This window comes from Sceloporus undulatus, chromosome 2 (genome assembly GCF_019175285.1).
Source record: "Sceloporus undulatus isolate JIND9_A2432 ecotype Alabama chromosome 2, SceUnd_v1.1, whole genome shotgun sequence".
Lineage (NCBI taxonomy): Eukaryota > Metazoa > Chordata > Lepidosauria > Squamata > Phrynosomatidae > Sceloporus > Sceloporus undulatus.
This window is the reverse complement of record NC_056523.1, coordinates 126,690,265-126,707,340: the sequence shown is the minus strand read 5'-3', so window position 1 is coordinate 126,707,340 and position 17,076 is coordinate 126,690,265. Positions and strand designations below refer to the sequence as shown.

At 39.8% G+C, this 17,076-nt stretch overlaps 2 protein-coding genes across 2 annotated transcripts in view; one reads left to right on the top strand and one right to left on the bottom strand.

Moving 5' to 3' along the window:
* WDR45B (WD repeat domain 45B) overlaps nucleotides 1-10,771 on the top strand; it is a 30,979-nt gene extending 20,208 nt beyond the window's left edge. Inside the window, exons 8-10 of the mRNA XM_042448006.1 lie at nucleotides 4,870-4,971; nucleotides 8,143-8,264; nucleotides 9,490-10,771. Of these exons, the coding sequence (XP_042303940.1) occupies nucleotides 4,870-4,971; nucleotides 8,143-8,264; nucleotides 9,490-9,596 (331 nt within the window). The 3' untranslated portion in view covers nucleotides 9,597-10,771. The remainder of the gene's footprint in view (nucleotides 1-4,869; nucleotides 4,972-8,142; nucleotides 8,265-9,489) is intronic.
* A 3,075-nt stretch (nucleotides 10,772-13,846) lies between these two features.
* The window catches only part of FOXK2 (forkhead box K2), a 66,405-nt gene continuing 63,175 nt past the window's right edge, over nucleotides 13,847-17,076 (bottom strand). The window contains 1 exon segment of the mRNA XM_042448005.1: nucleotides 13,847-15,946. Within this exon segment, the coding sequence (XP_042303939.1) occupies nucleotides 15,750-15,946 (197 nt within the window). The 3' untranslated portion in view covers nucleotides 13,847-15,749.

Here is a 17,076-nt window from a genome sequence, read left to right as displayed (position 1 = left end):
CAATGTTGAGGTGGAATCTCTTTTCCTGCAGTTTGCATCCATTGTTCCGGGTCCTGTTCTCTGGAGCAGCAGAAAACAAGCTTGCTCCCTCCTCAATATGACATTCCTTCAAATATTTAAACAGGGCTATCATATCACCTCTTAACCTTCTCGTCTCCAGGGTAAACATACCCAGCTCCCTAAGTCGTTCCTCATAGGACATGGTTTCCAGACCCTTCACCATTTTAGTTGCCCTCCTTTGGACACACTCCAGTTTCACGACATCCTTTTTAAATTGTGGTGCCCAGAACTGGACACAATATTCCAGGTGGGGCCTGACCAGAGCGGAATAGAGTGGCACTATTACTTCCCTTGATCTAGACACTATACTTTACTTCTATTCATGCAGCCTAAAATCACATTGGCCTTTTTGGCTGCCGCATCACACTATTGACTCATGTTCACCTTGTGGTCTACTTGGACTCCTTGATCCCTTTCATACGTAGTTTCATTCAGCCAGGTTTCCCCTATCCTATATCTGTGCATTTCATTTTCCCGCCCCAAGTGCAGTACCTTACATTTCTCCGTGTTGAATTTCATTTTGTTAGCTTTGGCCCAGCTTTCTAGTCTATTCAGGTCATTCTGAATTTTGATCCTGTCCTCTGGGGTATTAGCTACTCCTCCTAATTTGGTGTCATCTGCAAATTTGATAAGTATGCCCCCAATTTTGTCCTCCAAGTCATTGATAAAGATGTTGAATAGCACTGGGACCAGGACAGAGCCCTGTGGGACCCCACTGGTCACTTCTCTCCAGGATGAAAAGGAGCCATTGTTGAGCACCCTTTGGCTTCGGCCGGTCAACCAGTTACAAATCCATGTTAACAGTTCCTTTGTCTAGCCCACATTTTACAAGCTTGTTTGCAAGAATGTCATGGGAAACCTTGTCAAAGGCCTTACTGAAATCAAGATATACTATATCCACAGCATTCCCTTCATCTAAAAGGCTGGTAATTTTATCAAAAAAAGAGATCAGGTTTGTCTGGCATGACTTGTTTCTCTGAAACCCATGTTGAGTTTTTATGATTATGGCATTGCTTTCTAGATGTTCACAGACTCTGTTTAATGATCTGCTATAGAATCTTTCCTGATATAGATGTCAGACTAACTGGACAATAATTGTTTGGATCCTCTTTTTTTCCCTTTTTGAAGATGGGGACAATGTTTGCCCTCCAGTTTGCTGGCACTTCTCCTGTTCTCCAGGAGTACTCAAAGATTATTGCCAATGGTTCCGATATTATATTTTACAGTTCTTTTAATATCCTTGTATGTAGTTCATCGGGTCTTGGAGACTTATATTCATTTAGGTTAACCAGGTATTCCTGTACTATCTCATTACTTATTCTGTGCTGAAATTCCTCTAGTCTGTCCTGGATTAGTTCTACAGTGCAGATGCTGCCCAAGATAATTTTCTTTTGACTAATCTGTAAGGAGAATTATGATTTCCAAGTTATTGGTTACGCTAGTGGTATTTTGTATTACGGATGTTCTTTAAAAAGAAAAAAACAATTGTAAACAAATGCCTTTATTAAAGAAGAAAACTAACTGTTTACTTATTCTGTGCTGAAATTCCCCTATCCTGTCCTCTGCTCCATTATCCTCAGGTTGAGCACCCTTTGCCTTTTCTGAGAAGACTGAAGCAAAAAAGGTGTTGAGTAATTTTGCCATTTATTTGTCCCATTAGCATTTTGCCATCTTCTGCACGCAGTGGCCTTACCATTTCCTTCTTCTTCCTTTTGCTGCGGACATATCCAAAAAAGCCCTTTTTGTTGTTCTTAACCTCTCTAGCAAACCTGAGTTCATTCTGTGCTTTAGTTTTCTGACTTTACCCCTACACATGCTTGCTATTTGTTTGAACTCCTTTTTGGTGATTTCCCCATTTTTTCATTTCTTATACATGTCCCATTTAAAACTTAGCTCAGTTGAAAGTTACAGACGGGCAAAATGTGGCGTGGCAGCGGTGGTACTAGGGTTAGGTAGTGCGCACCACGCAGACGCTCCCTACACATGGGCACCGCCATTTTGATGTGACAGCCGCGCCACGTCCATCTTCGCATCAAGTCATGCCACTTGTGGCAACCTAACAGCAGTGCTGGAAGGAGCTCCAAAACGGAGCTCCTTCTTGGGGAGTGCCTCGTTCCTGCAGCCACCAAACGGCTGCGGGAACAAAGCCGTGGGAAAGGGCCGAGTGGCCCCTTTGTCTCCTGGCAGCGGCTCACCGGGGTGTCCTGAGGCATGAAGCCCCAAGGACACCCCTTTTCAGGATCAGGGAGAAGTGGCATTTTGCCGCTTCTCCCTGGTCCTGAAAAGTGCCAGATTGAGGCCTTTGGGCTGCTGCTGTGGCTGCCCTGGCCCCAATACATGGCGCAAAGGGATGGCTGCAGGGCGCCCCAAATAAGAGGTCTGTATCCCGCCTTAGTCATCCATCCTGGCTTCGTGAGACATCTCCGATTTTTCTTCCTCATTGGAACTGTTTGAAATTGTGCCTTCAGTATCTCCTTTTTAAGAAACTCCCATCCGTCTTGAACTCCCTTCTCTTTTAGTATTGCTGACCATGGGATCACCCCCAGTATTTCTCTAAGTTTACTAAAATCAGCTTTTCTAAAGTCTAGAATGCGTGTTTGACTATGCCTGGCTTCTCCTTTCCACTGTATAACAAACTCCAGGAGAACACGGTCACTCCCACCTAAGGATCCCACCACTTGCACTCCATTAACTAGGTCATCCCTGTTGGGTAGGATCAGTTCCAAAATAGCTGACCCCCTTGTTATCTCTTCCACCTTTTGGACAATAAAATTGTCTTTGAGGCAAGTGAGGAATTTGCTAGACCTTGAGGATTTGGCTGAGTTTGACTTCCAGCACATATCAGGATAGTTGAAGTCACCCATCACTACTACATCTCTCCTTTCTGAGTGTGTGGTCATCTGTTCTAGAAAGGCATCATCCAATTCCTCCGTCTGACTTGGGGGCCTGTAGTAGACTCCCACAATAACATCCTTGTTGTTTCCCTCCCCTTTAATTTTTATCCAGATGCTCTCTCCACCTGGCTTCCAGGATTGATGTCCTGGATCTCTTCTCTGGTGTAAATGTTCCTGACATATAATGCTATTCCTCCTCCTTTCCTGTTTGGCCTGTTTCTCTTAAAAAGATTATACCCCTTTATTTCTACATTCCAATCATGAAACTCATCCTCCCAGCTGCCAGAAGGAGTCTGGTGCTGCCACAAAAAGGAGTAGAAATAATCTGGCTCCTGGCGGTGCTGGTTTGGGATTGTGGCAGCAGCTCACTTTGGAAGTGGGCTGTGCGGTCACCATGGTTCTGGTGCAATTGTGGCAGCAGCGACTGGCAAGATAAGTGTCTGAATACTTTGCACGCTTTCTGAGAGAGTACTTCTGCTGCTTCCATCTGGAATTGGGCTCATTATAGTCATGTGACCTTTTCCTCAAAAGCTCCTTTCTTTTTTGTCTCTGAGGAGATTCTTTCCCTCTCTATCCGAAGCCATCATAATCCATTAGAGTGGCTGTGGCACAAGCATTCCTTGAAAGATTATACTGTTAGAACCAGATCATTCAAACAACTGGACTGCTTTTGCCTTCTTGTCTCCAATGTCTTTTTGAGTGCCAGGCTTCCAATTCCAGCATAGCTAGGTGGATAGAGACATTATCTCTCTTGCTTGTCACATTGCCAAGGGGTCAGACCATGTGGCAGATGTGTATGAAGCTCACTCTTCCAGGACTGTGGCTACATCTGCCACTTTTTCCTCCAGTGCTTTGTTTCTGGAGATTTTCAGAACAGCGACCTGGAGCACCCCTGCTATTTTTAACCAGACAGTACAGAATTTATATATTCAAATCTGCTGAGACTGCTTTTGGCAGATGGTGCTCCACGAGGCGAGCACGCAATGGAACAGCCACTGCACCCATATAGAGGCTTAACTATATACCATTTTGGATTCTTCTTCTCACCAGTCTATAGAATGGGTCCTTACTTTGAAAGTTCATTCTGGTCTGGTGGAAAATAGTAATCCATATGCTCCCATTATGGCTGCCTGCTCACAAAGTACAGTTTTGGGTAAATGTATTGGAAGATTGTAATATTTGTTTGGTAGTTTTTGTTGTTTTTAAAAATCCAAATGACATTTCTGCCCCACATTTTTTGGGAGTTCCTGGGACCAACTGCAACATTTGATTCCCACTTTTGAGTGGGGTCTTTCTGTTACATTTTTGGGTCATCTTTTAAGCTTGGCTAGGATATGAACTGAGTGGGAGGAGCGGAGAGTACTGAGATGACAGTTTGAAATCACATGCCTTTGTAGCCTCTCTGAGCAGTGAAAAGTATAGCAGTTACTCATTTTGTATAAACTCCTTTCTACTGATCTAGAATTAGGTAAGTACCCAACACAATCTCCGTGATCCCATTTTTCAATTGTAAGTGCTATGGAGGAGTTTGACTTTTTAAATACCATTTCTCCTCTCCCTATCACCTACTATGAAGGTGGCTGTTCAGACTGTTGCTGATGTTAAAAATTAACCTGCTTCAAAAAAAAATTGGATGGCTGTTTGTCTTGCCATTTTACTACAGGTGACACTGCTTTGAATCACTTTCCAAGGTGCTACAGTTTGAGAGAGTCTTAAATTTTTGGGGAAGGGCTATCTCTTCTCTGAAAAAAAATCTCTTTAATGAGAGTAACTGCACAAATGGTGCAATTTAGCTTCTATGTTTTCTTTAATAAGTATTTTGAAACACTGTGTATACACTGTACAAAGATTTTGAAAATATATTTATTCCACGATGGTAGCAGTGTCAAACAGATTTGTTTCTGACTTCCATTAGCATTAACTTCAATCAGGATGCTTCTCTCATCTGTGTATCCAGTGACCATGCCACAGTGCACATATTTGCTGCGGAGGATCCTAAAAGGAACAAACAGTCAAGGTAAGGGGAATTAGATTTGCATGTGATTGTGTATCAATGAATATTTTCTGTGAAAATGAAGAGTTAGTGTTTACCATGAAGGATCATTCTGTGTAGGTGCAGAAAAAGTAACTACATATGAATGGGTGAATGCTTGTGATGCCACACATGTTTCTTTGGTATTGTCCTGTTGACTTCTTTCTCCCGTTAGTTTGACAACACAGCCTTGCATTGACCAATCATAGAAATTGGTTAATAAGGCTTAAAAGGATAGTACTGTATGCTGTCTCAACCAGTAGAGAAATGTTTGATTTGCCACCATCCAACTGGGCAGGGGTGAGTTGCTCCTCTGCTCCTACACAGAATGATTCTTCATAGTAATCATTAACTCTTTATACTCTGTGGTGCAGAAAGCTCCATATAAATGGAATCTCTGTGCATTTCATTATGTTTTTAAAATAGTGTATGTCACCTCTGTTGGGAGAAAGGTGAGATGGACAGGTTGCTCACCTGTAACGGTATTTCTTCGAGTGGTCATCTGCGAATTCATACAAATGGGTTTCACTGCGCCTGCGCAGTGCTGTTCGAATACTTCTAGAATCACTGGGCAAAGTACACTTTGCAACACATAGAAACTTTTTGGCGGTAACCCCGCCCCCCTCCTATAAAGCCCCGTTGGGAAAAAGGTGAGATATAAATTAAACAAATAAATAAAATAAATCAGAGGCTCCATGCATTGGACTTAGCAAAAGGGACAGAAAACACCTGAATTCTGCTTCTGAGCTGCAAACAGTCCTAAAATCAATCAAACATTCAATGGTCCAAATAACTAAATCAATTTCTAACACTAAAAAGCCCATTTAAAAAAAAAAAAAGATATCAGAAAATGGGCCAAAATAAATCTCTTTTTACTGAGCGCATTGCATCTATCAAAATGTTGCCAGTGCCAAAAATCAACTTCCTCTTCCCTCCATTATGGTAACAGATAAATACTTGAAAAAATGGCAAAAATATAATCAATAATTACATTTATGGGCAAAAAGTCATGTGTAGCAAAAGCCTAGGGACAACAGAAGGAGGAGTGGGCATGACAAATGTCTTTAAATATTATGCCTCTTTTCAGCAATATTAACTACTGCCTCTAATCAACGGAGCCAATGACAAACTATGGGTCCAGATTGAATTTTTAAAAGATGGGAATTTAGAAACTTTCTTTCTCAGGTAAAATCAAAACACCATCAACAACATTAAAAATCCATTTTCTAGTACCACTATGGAATTGATGGCAAGAAAAAGTAATACTGCATCTATCACTCTTAATAGTAATAGTCATTTGCCCTTCATTCCATCCCAGTAATAAAAAGAATAAATTTAGCGGCTGAGAAGAGATTGGCCTATATAGATTTAACAGGGTTCCCCCCCTCCCTTTTTTTTGTAACAAGTCTCACAGGGCAAAAAATACAAGAAAGAATCCCAAACAATGTAGGAGTGTGGTGCAGAATTCTTCAAATATTGCATTTTTTCAGTAATATAAAGAATCAGTCAAACTACATCTGCACTTAATTCATTTGAATTATTGGTAAAATTATATAGTACTCACGCCGAAGATCTTATATCTAGCATATACACACTGTTGAATTCTCTTGATAATTCTTAAATGAAACCTTTGTAATGAATGTGGGAACAGGACATGGATCACCTGATAGAAGAAAATGATGGGAACCACATATGAAAATCAAAACTGTTTAGATCCATCTCAGCACAGTCAAGAGAAACAATGTACAAAATTCTATATGGATGGTATTTAGCCCCAACACCTCTGAGTACAGCTCTCCCAAGTGTTGGAGAAGATGTGAGTTAATTGGGTCTTATTTCCCTGTATGGTGGACTTCAGCATTTTGGGAGAAAGATGTTTCAAGAAATTTGGGAGGTACAACAGGGCCCAGATCTTGCATTACTGAACATTTTCTCAGGCCCAAATATCCATATACAACATAAAGATCTCATTTCTTTCTTGCTGTTTGCAGCCAGGCATGTTATAGTATACAAGTGCTATAAGACTGGGTATGTCTACATGATATACAAAGATATGGGACATAGCTCTATCTAAGCAATTGAACACAGAGTTTGAAACTTAAGAAATGAAACAGGCATGGACAATTTTATGGAAACTTGGCTTATTTTCATTTGTCATAAAATGAAATGTGGATCCTAGAAAACAAGCTCTAGCTTCTTATGGATGAATTTGGGACAATACCTTTGGCTAGTTATTATCGACTGATGTCATTGGCTGTTCTACAATATTTTCCCCAATAATAGCATTTATTTTTACTTTTACTTTATGTTAACATGTTTGTATGATGTTTGTTTCTGCATTTAAGGTGGTTTAGCAAATAAAAAATTCAAACACTGAAACTGTGTAGTTTGGGCATGCTCCCCTAAACACAGAGGCCTAGCCTATAGTGATGTCTGGTAAAACATCTGTACCACTAAGGCTAGTGCTCCAGTTCTGTCTGGTCTTGGAGAAGCCAGATCTGATCCCAATGACACATGTCATTTTCAGCTTCTGTAACATATTTCATATGGCCATGCCTTCAAGAAATTCAGAAACCTTAGTTTGACCAAACTGCTGCAGCTACACTTTTGATTACAGCTGTTTACAGGGAGCATGACTCCTTTATAAGAATAGCTTCATTGGGTACCAGTCAATTTCTAGCCAACACCTGAAATGCTACTATGTTCTCTACAATTTGGAAAGACTACTTTCTCCCATATAAGCCAGCTTGCCTTAGGATCCTGAAGAAAGGTGTTTTTTTTTTCTATTTTGCCTCCTACAGTGGCCTTTTAGGTAGGAACAGGTCTTCTCTGTGACTTTTTTCCAAGCAAATGAAGCTATTTCTATTCAGACAAGCTTTTTGATTGTTTAGCTGAAGTTGGTTTTAACTGGTGGGTGCTGTTAATTTTATTTATGCATTTAATTGCTTTGCTGTTAGATTTTAAATTATCACTTTGTATTATATTGTATTTTACTAGTCTGTTTGAACATCTGTAGAAAAAGTGAAATATAAATAAATTTAAATTGTACCAATGTCAACAAACTGGTAAATGAAGTAAATGTGGATCTTTGTAGTTGCTGCTAGGTGCTAAATCTTGTCTTGATATGGTGCTGAAGAAATTTCCTTTCTCTTTCAGCTTAGCATCAGCCAGCTTCCTGCCCAAGTACTTCAGTTCCAAATGGAGTTTTTCCAAATTTCAAGTTCCCTCTGGCTCTCCCTGCATCTGTGCCTTTGGAACAGAGCCAAATTCTGTCCTAGGTAAGGTTCCAGATGTGCACACAAAAACGCAAATGAGTTTATGAATGCAAGTGTCTCTGCTCAAAGAATCAAGCTTTTCATAGTACTATTCTTGATTTTATGAAGTGGTTCAATTAGTTTTGGTGGGCTTTAATTCCACACTAAATACATGAAAGGTGCCTGATCTTGGAAGCTAAGCAGGATCAGCCCTGGTTAGTACTTGGCTGAGTGACCACTAATGAATACCAGGTGCTGTAGACTATATTTCAGAGGAAGGAAATGGCAAAGCCACCTCCGAATATTTCTTGCTTAAGAAAACTGTATGCATTTCATAGGGTCACCATAAGTGTATGTGACTTGAAGACACATACACATTTAATGCTACATTCCTATGCATATGATTACTGTATTTTCTGGCGTATAATCCTACTTTTTAACCCAGCAAAATCTTCTCAAAGGTTGGGGGTCGTCTTATACACCGGGTGTCATCTTATAGGGCAGATGCTGAAACATCTGAGTCGGACTGGAGAATCTGCAGTAGCCGCATATGTAACTGAAGGGCGGAGCAAGCTGCAGGCGTCTGGGACGCCCGGGGTATAGAAAAAAGAGCTGTGTTTGCAATACCGCTCTGATAGTCTTGGAGACAGGGAGGGCTGGGCAGGCAGGGAGAGCTGTCCAATCCAAGCAGGCTTTGTATACAACACGTTTTCCTGCTAAGTACCTGCATGTCATAAGCATTTGAATTAAAATTACCATATTGAAATCAAATCTGATTTTTAACATTTTTTAATTTGGTTTGCATTGGAAGAGGGGTAGTCTTATACAGCAAGTATATCCCAAACTCTATATTTTAAGTGGAAAAGTTGGGGGTCATCTTATACATCCAGTCGTCTTATACGCTGGAAAATACGGTACATCTAAATGTGCAAGTGCTGATTTTTTTTGGGGGGGGGGGGTTCCAAACATACTTGCAGACCATGAAGGCCTGAGGCAGCTGCTTGAGATTGAAAGATAAAAGGCAGCTAAATGATCTATCGAAAACCTGGGATGGGATAAACCATGACATAGAATTGTGCTAACTCTGTACAAAGTATTTAACCCTCTGTACTGATTAGCATCACAGCTAGCATGTAGAAAAATATTGATTGACTGGAAATGGTGTTTCTGCTTATACTTTGTTGCTTACATTGTGATCAATGTAAAAAATAAAGTAGCCCATCTCATTCTCTCTGTCTCTCTCTTGTAGCAATTTGTGCAGATGGCAGCTACTACAAATTTTTATTCAATCAAAAAGGGGAATGCTCCAGAGATGTCTATGCTCAGTTCCTAGAAATGACTGATGACAAACTTTGACTGAACTAATAGAAGTCTGTAGCAGGGGAAGGGTAGCTGGATTCTCCTCCCAATTGTTCTCCTGAAGAGACAGCCTCCGACTACCCAGCATGTGAGAGTGCTGCTTAAGATGGGACCGATATTCTCAAGAAGCCGAAGCCAGCATGAAATGGAGTAAGCCACAAGGCAGAGGACTAATACGTTAACTGTCAACAGCTGGTTTTATATATTTGTTTTGGCTGCTGCTGTTACTTGTTTTCCTAAAGTTTCTGTAGCCTACACCTACTGAGTTTTTCTCTGTAGTTAACGTACGAAGCTTAGTACCTGCCACACCATGAAGACTGACTTCTCAAAAACTGGTGATAATTAAAGTTCTAGTACCATGATTTGAAATGGTGAGAGTGACACATCAGACACATTGGAACATATACCAGCAGCTTCTGCCTCTATATATGTTGTTTCCTCCTAAATATACAGCAAGGAATCCACAAGTTAGTTTTTTGAGTTATACTTGCTCAGAATAGATAGAATGCTCAAGTCCTTGTTTCCATACTATTATGAATAAGTATTAACTCGTTAATGTCATTTGTTAGAAGTGCCAAAATATTATTTAAGTATTGTTGACCCCAACAACTGTTCGGCAGAGCAGGAAGTGGCATCAAACAATGCTGAAGGGTTGTGAAGTTGACAGTGTTGTTGGAAGCAACCCTCCATCCAGCTGAAATCTTACTCCATTAATGTTGGCAAAGGAGAGGCTGATGACAGCAATCTGAGGGGCAGCAAGTGGCATACTGTATTGTATTTCTGTAACTCATGTTGTCCATCACAATCTCCCAACAACCTTACCATCTGGTTCAGAATAAACTAAGCTGGTGCCTATTAGAGTGGAAGTGATAAAGCCAGGACACAGCGATATTTCATATGTTTTGGTAAGGGATGGATGTAAACACTAAATTTAAAATTACCACCATCTCCCCTTAAAGCACAACATCAGTTACGTTTCCTTGGTTTTTACATACACTTCAAAATTAACTGAAGTCCTAGTTCATCAAGTTGTAAGGTATTGGAATTTGTCATTTAACTGAAACATATATTCAAATGTCAATTTGCATGTTGCTTTTCAGTGTATATTTAATCATGGAAATTGTTTTGCACATCTTTTGTATTCTTTAATTAAAAGTTACTAATTTACTGTATTAATGTTATGGAAACAATAAGGGCACTGCATCCAGCTTTGCATTTACATGTACCATCTGTATAAATGAACACATAATAGGTGATGTTTCAAGCTATAGAACAAGCAATAATTATAGACTATCATAATGTGGGAGAAGGGAAAGCAGGATTCAAAGCCTCATTGTTCTTGAAGCATATCAAGATCACACTTCTCAGACAGTTTTTATGAAATTGTTCCTAAAGGCAACTATCCCAGAGGGGGTAGGCTTACCTATAAGTTCCGTGAAGCATAGTTCTCCTGCATCCCACCACTGGTAACAGAACTATGTTGTAAATGTGAATAGGCTGATGCCAAAGGTACATGAATAGAACCTTTCATGTAGTGTGGCTTTGCAGTTCTCTCTCTAAAGACTGCTCAAGATTACAAGTCACTTCCTGCAATACAGCAGAATGAGAAATAGAGTGCCTAGCAGGTTGGAGAGACCACAGAGCTCATGGAAGTTTCCGTGTGTCTTTGTACTAGCACTATAACAAACTGTTGTGACTGAACACATCTTATCGTACCAGTTTGTAACTTCTATAAACCCTGTACTTCTTTCTCTACTATCACACAGCTTGGAGAGCTATCATTCATTCCTTTAGATAGCTTTAAGATTATATCATTAGCCTTTTCAGGAACAGCCTGTTCAATCTTCATGTTTCATCTCTTTAATGAAAAACAAGTTGTGTAGAACTTTTTGCTTCTCAAAAGTGCAAGTGTCCAGAAGTTAGTCTGTTGTGTACAATACAAACAATCTGGTTTTCAAGCCTCAACTAGAAATAAGGAGTTCCGTCATGTTTCGCTACACTTGGGCTCTCATTTTCCCAACATGAAGTTCATTCTGCCTCAATCCACAAGTCCCATTACATACAAAGGCATAATAAAATGGTGTTCCTTACATAAAATGGCAAAACCAGGATTTACTTAGATTATTATCAACTGAACAAATTTCACTGTTGCCTCAGTATCAGTTGGATACACCCTTCGCAAAGTGCTACACAATAGAAATATCAACATTTACTTGGGCCTCACTTGTAGCTGAGTCTTACAAATATTGCAATAAGTAGTATTAAGCATACCAAATAAATACTGTACTTTTTGGATGGAATCTAATGTATGCTTAAGGTAAAATTTAAAATCTGGAGGGAGAAGGAAAGTCCTGATCAATCAGCATAAATCCTGTGTGTGATAGTAGATTTTGTCCTGTATTCCTTCATGACAAATTAGTTAAATACGAGTTCACTGCAATATGAACTGACTTTGTAGAAAAGAAACAGTTTTGGCGCCTATAATAGCAGGTCTTTAGTAGAAGCATAATTCACTTAGGGAGACCCTAGGGTTGATTTGGAAGCCACATTCTTGTTGAGAGTACATACTGTTCACAAAGGCACATGAAACACATGACCAGAATTAATAGTGATCAGATAATTCTTCATACATAGCTTATAACAGTATGTAGAGAGATCTTGTAGCACCTTTGAGACCAAATGAAAGAAGTTGGCAGCAACTTCTATGAAAGCTCCTGTTGCCAACTTCTTTCTTTGGTTAGGGCCTCAACAGACTGGTATAAAGAGCCAGCCTTGGGGCAGAGTGGGAGTGTCATGTCCATCCGCCAGCCACCGCCACACCATCTGCCTGACCAGACGGCGGGTGGCGTTACGCTGCATCCTCAGCACAGTGCTTACATGCGCTGTGCCAAAGAAGTGGCAAAAAGGTGCTGCAGCTGCAGCTAGGGCACCCTTTCCATGGTGCAAAAAGAAGCCGCTTTTTGCATCTCCTTTTTGCACTGCGGAAAGCCTAGATTAAGGTTGCAACGTGGTTGCCATGGCCCCAATCTAGCAAGGAAAGTGGCAGCATCCCGCCATCCCTTAGGGGCCATCTGTACAGCCCCTTAGTCTTAAAAGTGCTACAAGATCTCTCTACATACTGATTCTATAGACTAACATGGCTATATCTTTGAATAGCTTGTAACAATCCTGCTGTCAGAATTTACAGAGCGCTATTTCTTGAAACAGCTGGAAGCTGGGTGGCTGATGTAAATAGCTGTAACCATTACAGCCCTGTTGCCTAGAAGCAGTTTGTTCACAACTGAAATTGCAGTGAGGACATTATGAATGTACAACATCAAAGTATTTCATCTCTGGAGTTGCATTTTTAGGCCCAATTTGTTCAGGTATCTGAGGGAGTCCTGAAATTGATGTTGTCTTCTATCAAAGTGGATTAAAACTAGATTTCTTCTCTGTTTGCCTATGCCAGTACTTTTCAAAATGATGGTCCATGGAGCAGTGCAGGTCTGTGAGGCACTGGCTGCTGGTTTATAGTTAATTTCCAACAATGGGAATGGGAATATAGCAAACTATGGAACAATAAAATACCAGACCCTGGCACATCAGGAAAAAACCTGGTGATTTACCACACATCAGATAATTTGTGAAGCACTGACCCATGCAATTAGCCTGCCATTCATTTTAAAACAATTGTAATATTAAAAATATTACCATGTTTTACAATGTAAAAATGTTTGAGAAATACTGCACTACTAGGGTTTCTTGCATACCCTTATTACCCTGGTTATGAGAACTGATTATTGACCGTTGAAAGTTTGCTAGCACTTCCAGCAACATAGGGGCAAAGGGCCAGATTACATTTTTAGTATGGTGTTATCTGGAGGTTTCAACACTGTCATGCAAATGGAGAATTTTTTTTAAAATGAAGGTAAAACAAATGGTTCAAACAGAAATATACCCATTACAGAAGAACTTTTAATATCGCCACCACTGCATTCTTATCCACTGCATGACTCTATGTACATTAAGCTTCCAGTGCTCAAATAGGACAGAAAAGAGTGTTATAACCCAGTGGGGGAAAGGGGGGATGCAGTTATGTTGCTTGAGTTTTAACCTCTTCCCATGAAGGTTGAGATAGGCTAACAAACAGTTAAGAATATTAAATCCTCCTATTTCAAGCACTTACATCCTCTCTACCTAGCTTATAAACTATGCTGAATGTATCAGAGAGCTGTGGGAATGAATAATTTTGAATGACTTAAAAGAACTTCAGCAGATTTTATTTTTTATTCAAAAACTTGCAGCAGTTTGCCTAATATTCATGAAATAGTAGTTTTATAATCATTTTTTGCCAATAATTCAATATAGTTAATTCTAAATAAGATGACCACAGCACAGAAAGTAGAATGCTGCAGATACAGAAATCATTTTGTTTCACCCAGCTTATAGTGGCTGTTAGAAATTCAGCTAGTGTACATCCATTTTTCATAATCTTTTTAATATGTATTATCTGCATCGACACTGTGACAGCTCTACTGTGGGGGTTAACATGATACTTGGTACAGATTTCTCATATTTGGTCTTCAGATAAAACAGTTTTCAAAAACTGACTAAATATAAGCCATTCCAAGCCATTTCAGTCCATCATGAAAATACAGATTCCTCTCAAAATGAAAAAAACAACAACACATAAATAATGGTATAGCCAAAAAGGACAAATCAAAAGTTAAAGCCCAGTCTTCACATTTAACTCACCTTAATATGTGAAGGGACAAGACAGAATATGAATTAAAGACAAACAAACTGTCTTAGCTTTTACTTCAGTTTCAAAACAGAAGGTGGATTCTACCATCACAACTCTGAGAAGTCATCTTTAAAATGTTCAACTTCTGAACACACATTAAAAAACACATTTATTATAGTATAGCAGCCAGTGTTAGAAAACCACAATAGCTACTTTTAAATGAAGACCTCAGAAGGCCTGTGTAGGACATCAAAAGTTAAGGATAAACTCATCAGATTAATCTCTACTGGTGGGTGCTTATGCTTAAAAATATTGAATATATCTCTGACAAGATATTTTTTCTTTTTCTTTTTAAAAGGACGTGTGATAAAGAATCTTCTCTCTTTTTTTCCTAAATGAAGAACAGTCTGTTATTTTAAACATACACAATATTAAGCGAGGCTCTCGTTTTACTTTAGACTGGAAAAAATATGCCAGGGACAGTCAAAGTCAACACAAAGTAACAAACAGCAAAAGGTAGCAAGAAAGAGAAACAGGTAAGTGCAGCTCTGGTCAAATTCATAGCAGTTCTTTACGTCAGTTAACGGCTCATTTACACTGTATTTCTAATCAGTTACATGCAAGCCCAAAGAAGCATTTGATCACTACACAAGGTAATAAAATTTGATTAAATTTATCAGGCAACTGCTAAAATATGAAAATTTGCAGATGTAACAAATTAGCTTTATCTGAACTTTAACAGGACAAAATTAAATCATTCCATTGGTTAAAAAACCCTACATTCAGTTTTACCAAACAAAATTTCACATGAAAAGTATTGTGTGATTCCAAAGTTTCTGGAGTAGAAATGGAGTGATCTGAAATGTCGAAGACCCCATTATTTTGAAAAACAAAAAGTACACATCAAAAATTTCTAATTCCACATGTGAACAACAAAATACTGCATATCTACCAACAACTGCATTGGGTAGGTTGTTATGAAAGGCTAGCTGCCAAGATGTAGGAAATGGCTCCTTGCCTTCTGTTCCCTTTGAGGAATATACAATCGTCAGAAATCCAGTCACATGAAGCTCTTATCATGTTGTGATGTAGTTAGGTACTCAATTCCTAAGATAATCCAACAGAGGTTTTTAAAGTTGCAGTCTTCCCCAACTTTGGAACTCTCAACATAGAGTCACTTCAGACTGGCAAGGAGCAGGGAGGGGAGAGAGGGGTCACAGCCTCTGGAATAGGATGTTTTACACTTTTGTGTGTGTTTGTTTTAAATTAAGGAGTCCTAAGGCCACCTGTGTTTCTCAGTGCTGAAAGTTGAAGTCACAGGGCCCCTATCCCCACCATAAGAGAAGATGTTCAATATTACGAGTGTTAAAATGTCTCCTTTTGGCACCATGGAGCATTATTTTAAAAAGAAATATTCTTCCAAGTTCCTAGTTCTGGCTGCCTTGTTCACTCACTGCCACTGGCGGGGCTTCAACATTCACAGCTATAACTATGCTCTCTCTATCCTCTGTTTTGATACGTTTCAATTCTTGCTGTTCAGACTGATCTCCATTCTGACGTTTTGTTGGAAGTGAAGCTGATGCAGATGCATGGGTTGCTAGCATGTGTAAAGGACTTGCAGCAGCTGTAAAAAAAATAAGAAGAAGAGGGGAGGGAAGACACAGTAAGTCAAGGCAAAGTTCATAGGAGTTTGAGAACAAGAGCAAACTTGACTTCATGTCCAGCACCTTGGATATCCTGGCAGCCTTAAGTGTCAAATATTTAGGAACCATCCTAACTTTGGTGAGAAAAGCTGTGGGAACTGACCATTTCTAAAAATGAAGAAATTATTACAAAACTACCAGGCAGGTTAGAGATACACTTGCAGAGTTATACAGAGCTGCTTATCTGCAACAATTCATCCAAGATCGTATTCTTTGCAGCCATTCAGCCAAATACAGAGGAAGACATCTGCACAGATTGAATCTTTCAGAATATTCTAGAAGATAAAAGGAAAGGTTGCTTACCTGTAACTATAGTTCTTTGAGTAGTAATCTTCGAATCCACACAAATGGGTTACTCTACGCCTGCGCAGCAATTTCAGATCCTACTGGAATTGCTAGGGAAGACTTTTTGGCGGTAGATTTGCCCACCCTCTATATAGGCAGGATGTCTTCCTGCCCTTTCTCAGTTCAAACAGTCTGCCAAAGGAGCAGATAGGGAGGAAAGTGCAGGACACGACAGAGGGGACGATGGATGAGATTTGTGTGGATTTGCAGATGACCACTCAAAGAACTACAGTTACAGGTAAACAACCTGCCCTTCTTCATGGTCTCTGAGAATTACACAAATGGGTTAGACTGACAAGCTGAATGTCTCCCAGAAGAGGGTGTATCCTGGCAATAAATAAAGGTATTAAACCAGGAAACAGTGTGAGCGTGTGTCATTAACAGTTGTCAACTAACCTCAGTGAACTGAAGAAAGAAGCACAGCTCTGCCAAAGGCTGCCTTACGGCAGTGTCTGGTATCAAGTCTGTAATGCTTGATAAAGGTCAGTGGTTGTGACCAGACTGCAGCCTTAGAAATGTCCTCCAAGGAGATGCCGGACAAGAAGGCAGAGGAAGTGGCTACTGCCCTGATTGAATGGGCTCGAATTTGAGCAGGGGGAGTCTTCCCAAGAAGTTCATAATAAAGGTGGATAGTGGAGAAACGTTGAGGGGTGACAGGCAATCCCCATTTAGGGAGAGAGTATCAGAAGAAAAGCTGTCAAGAACG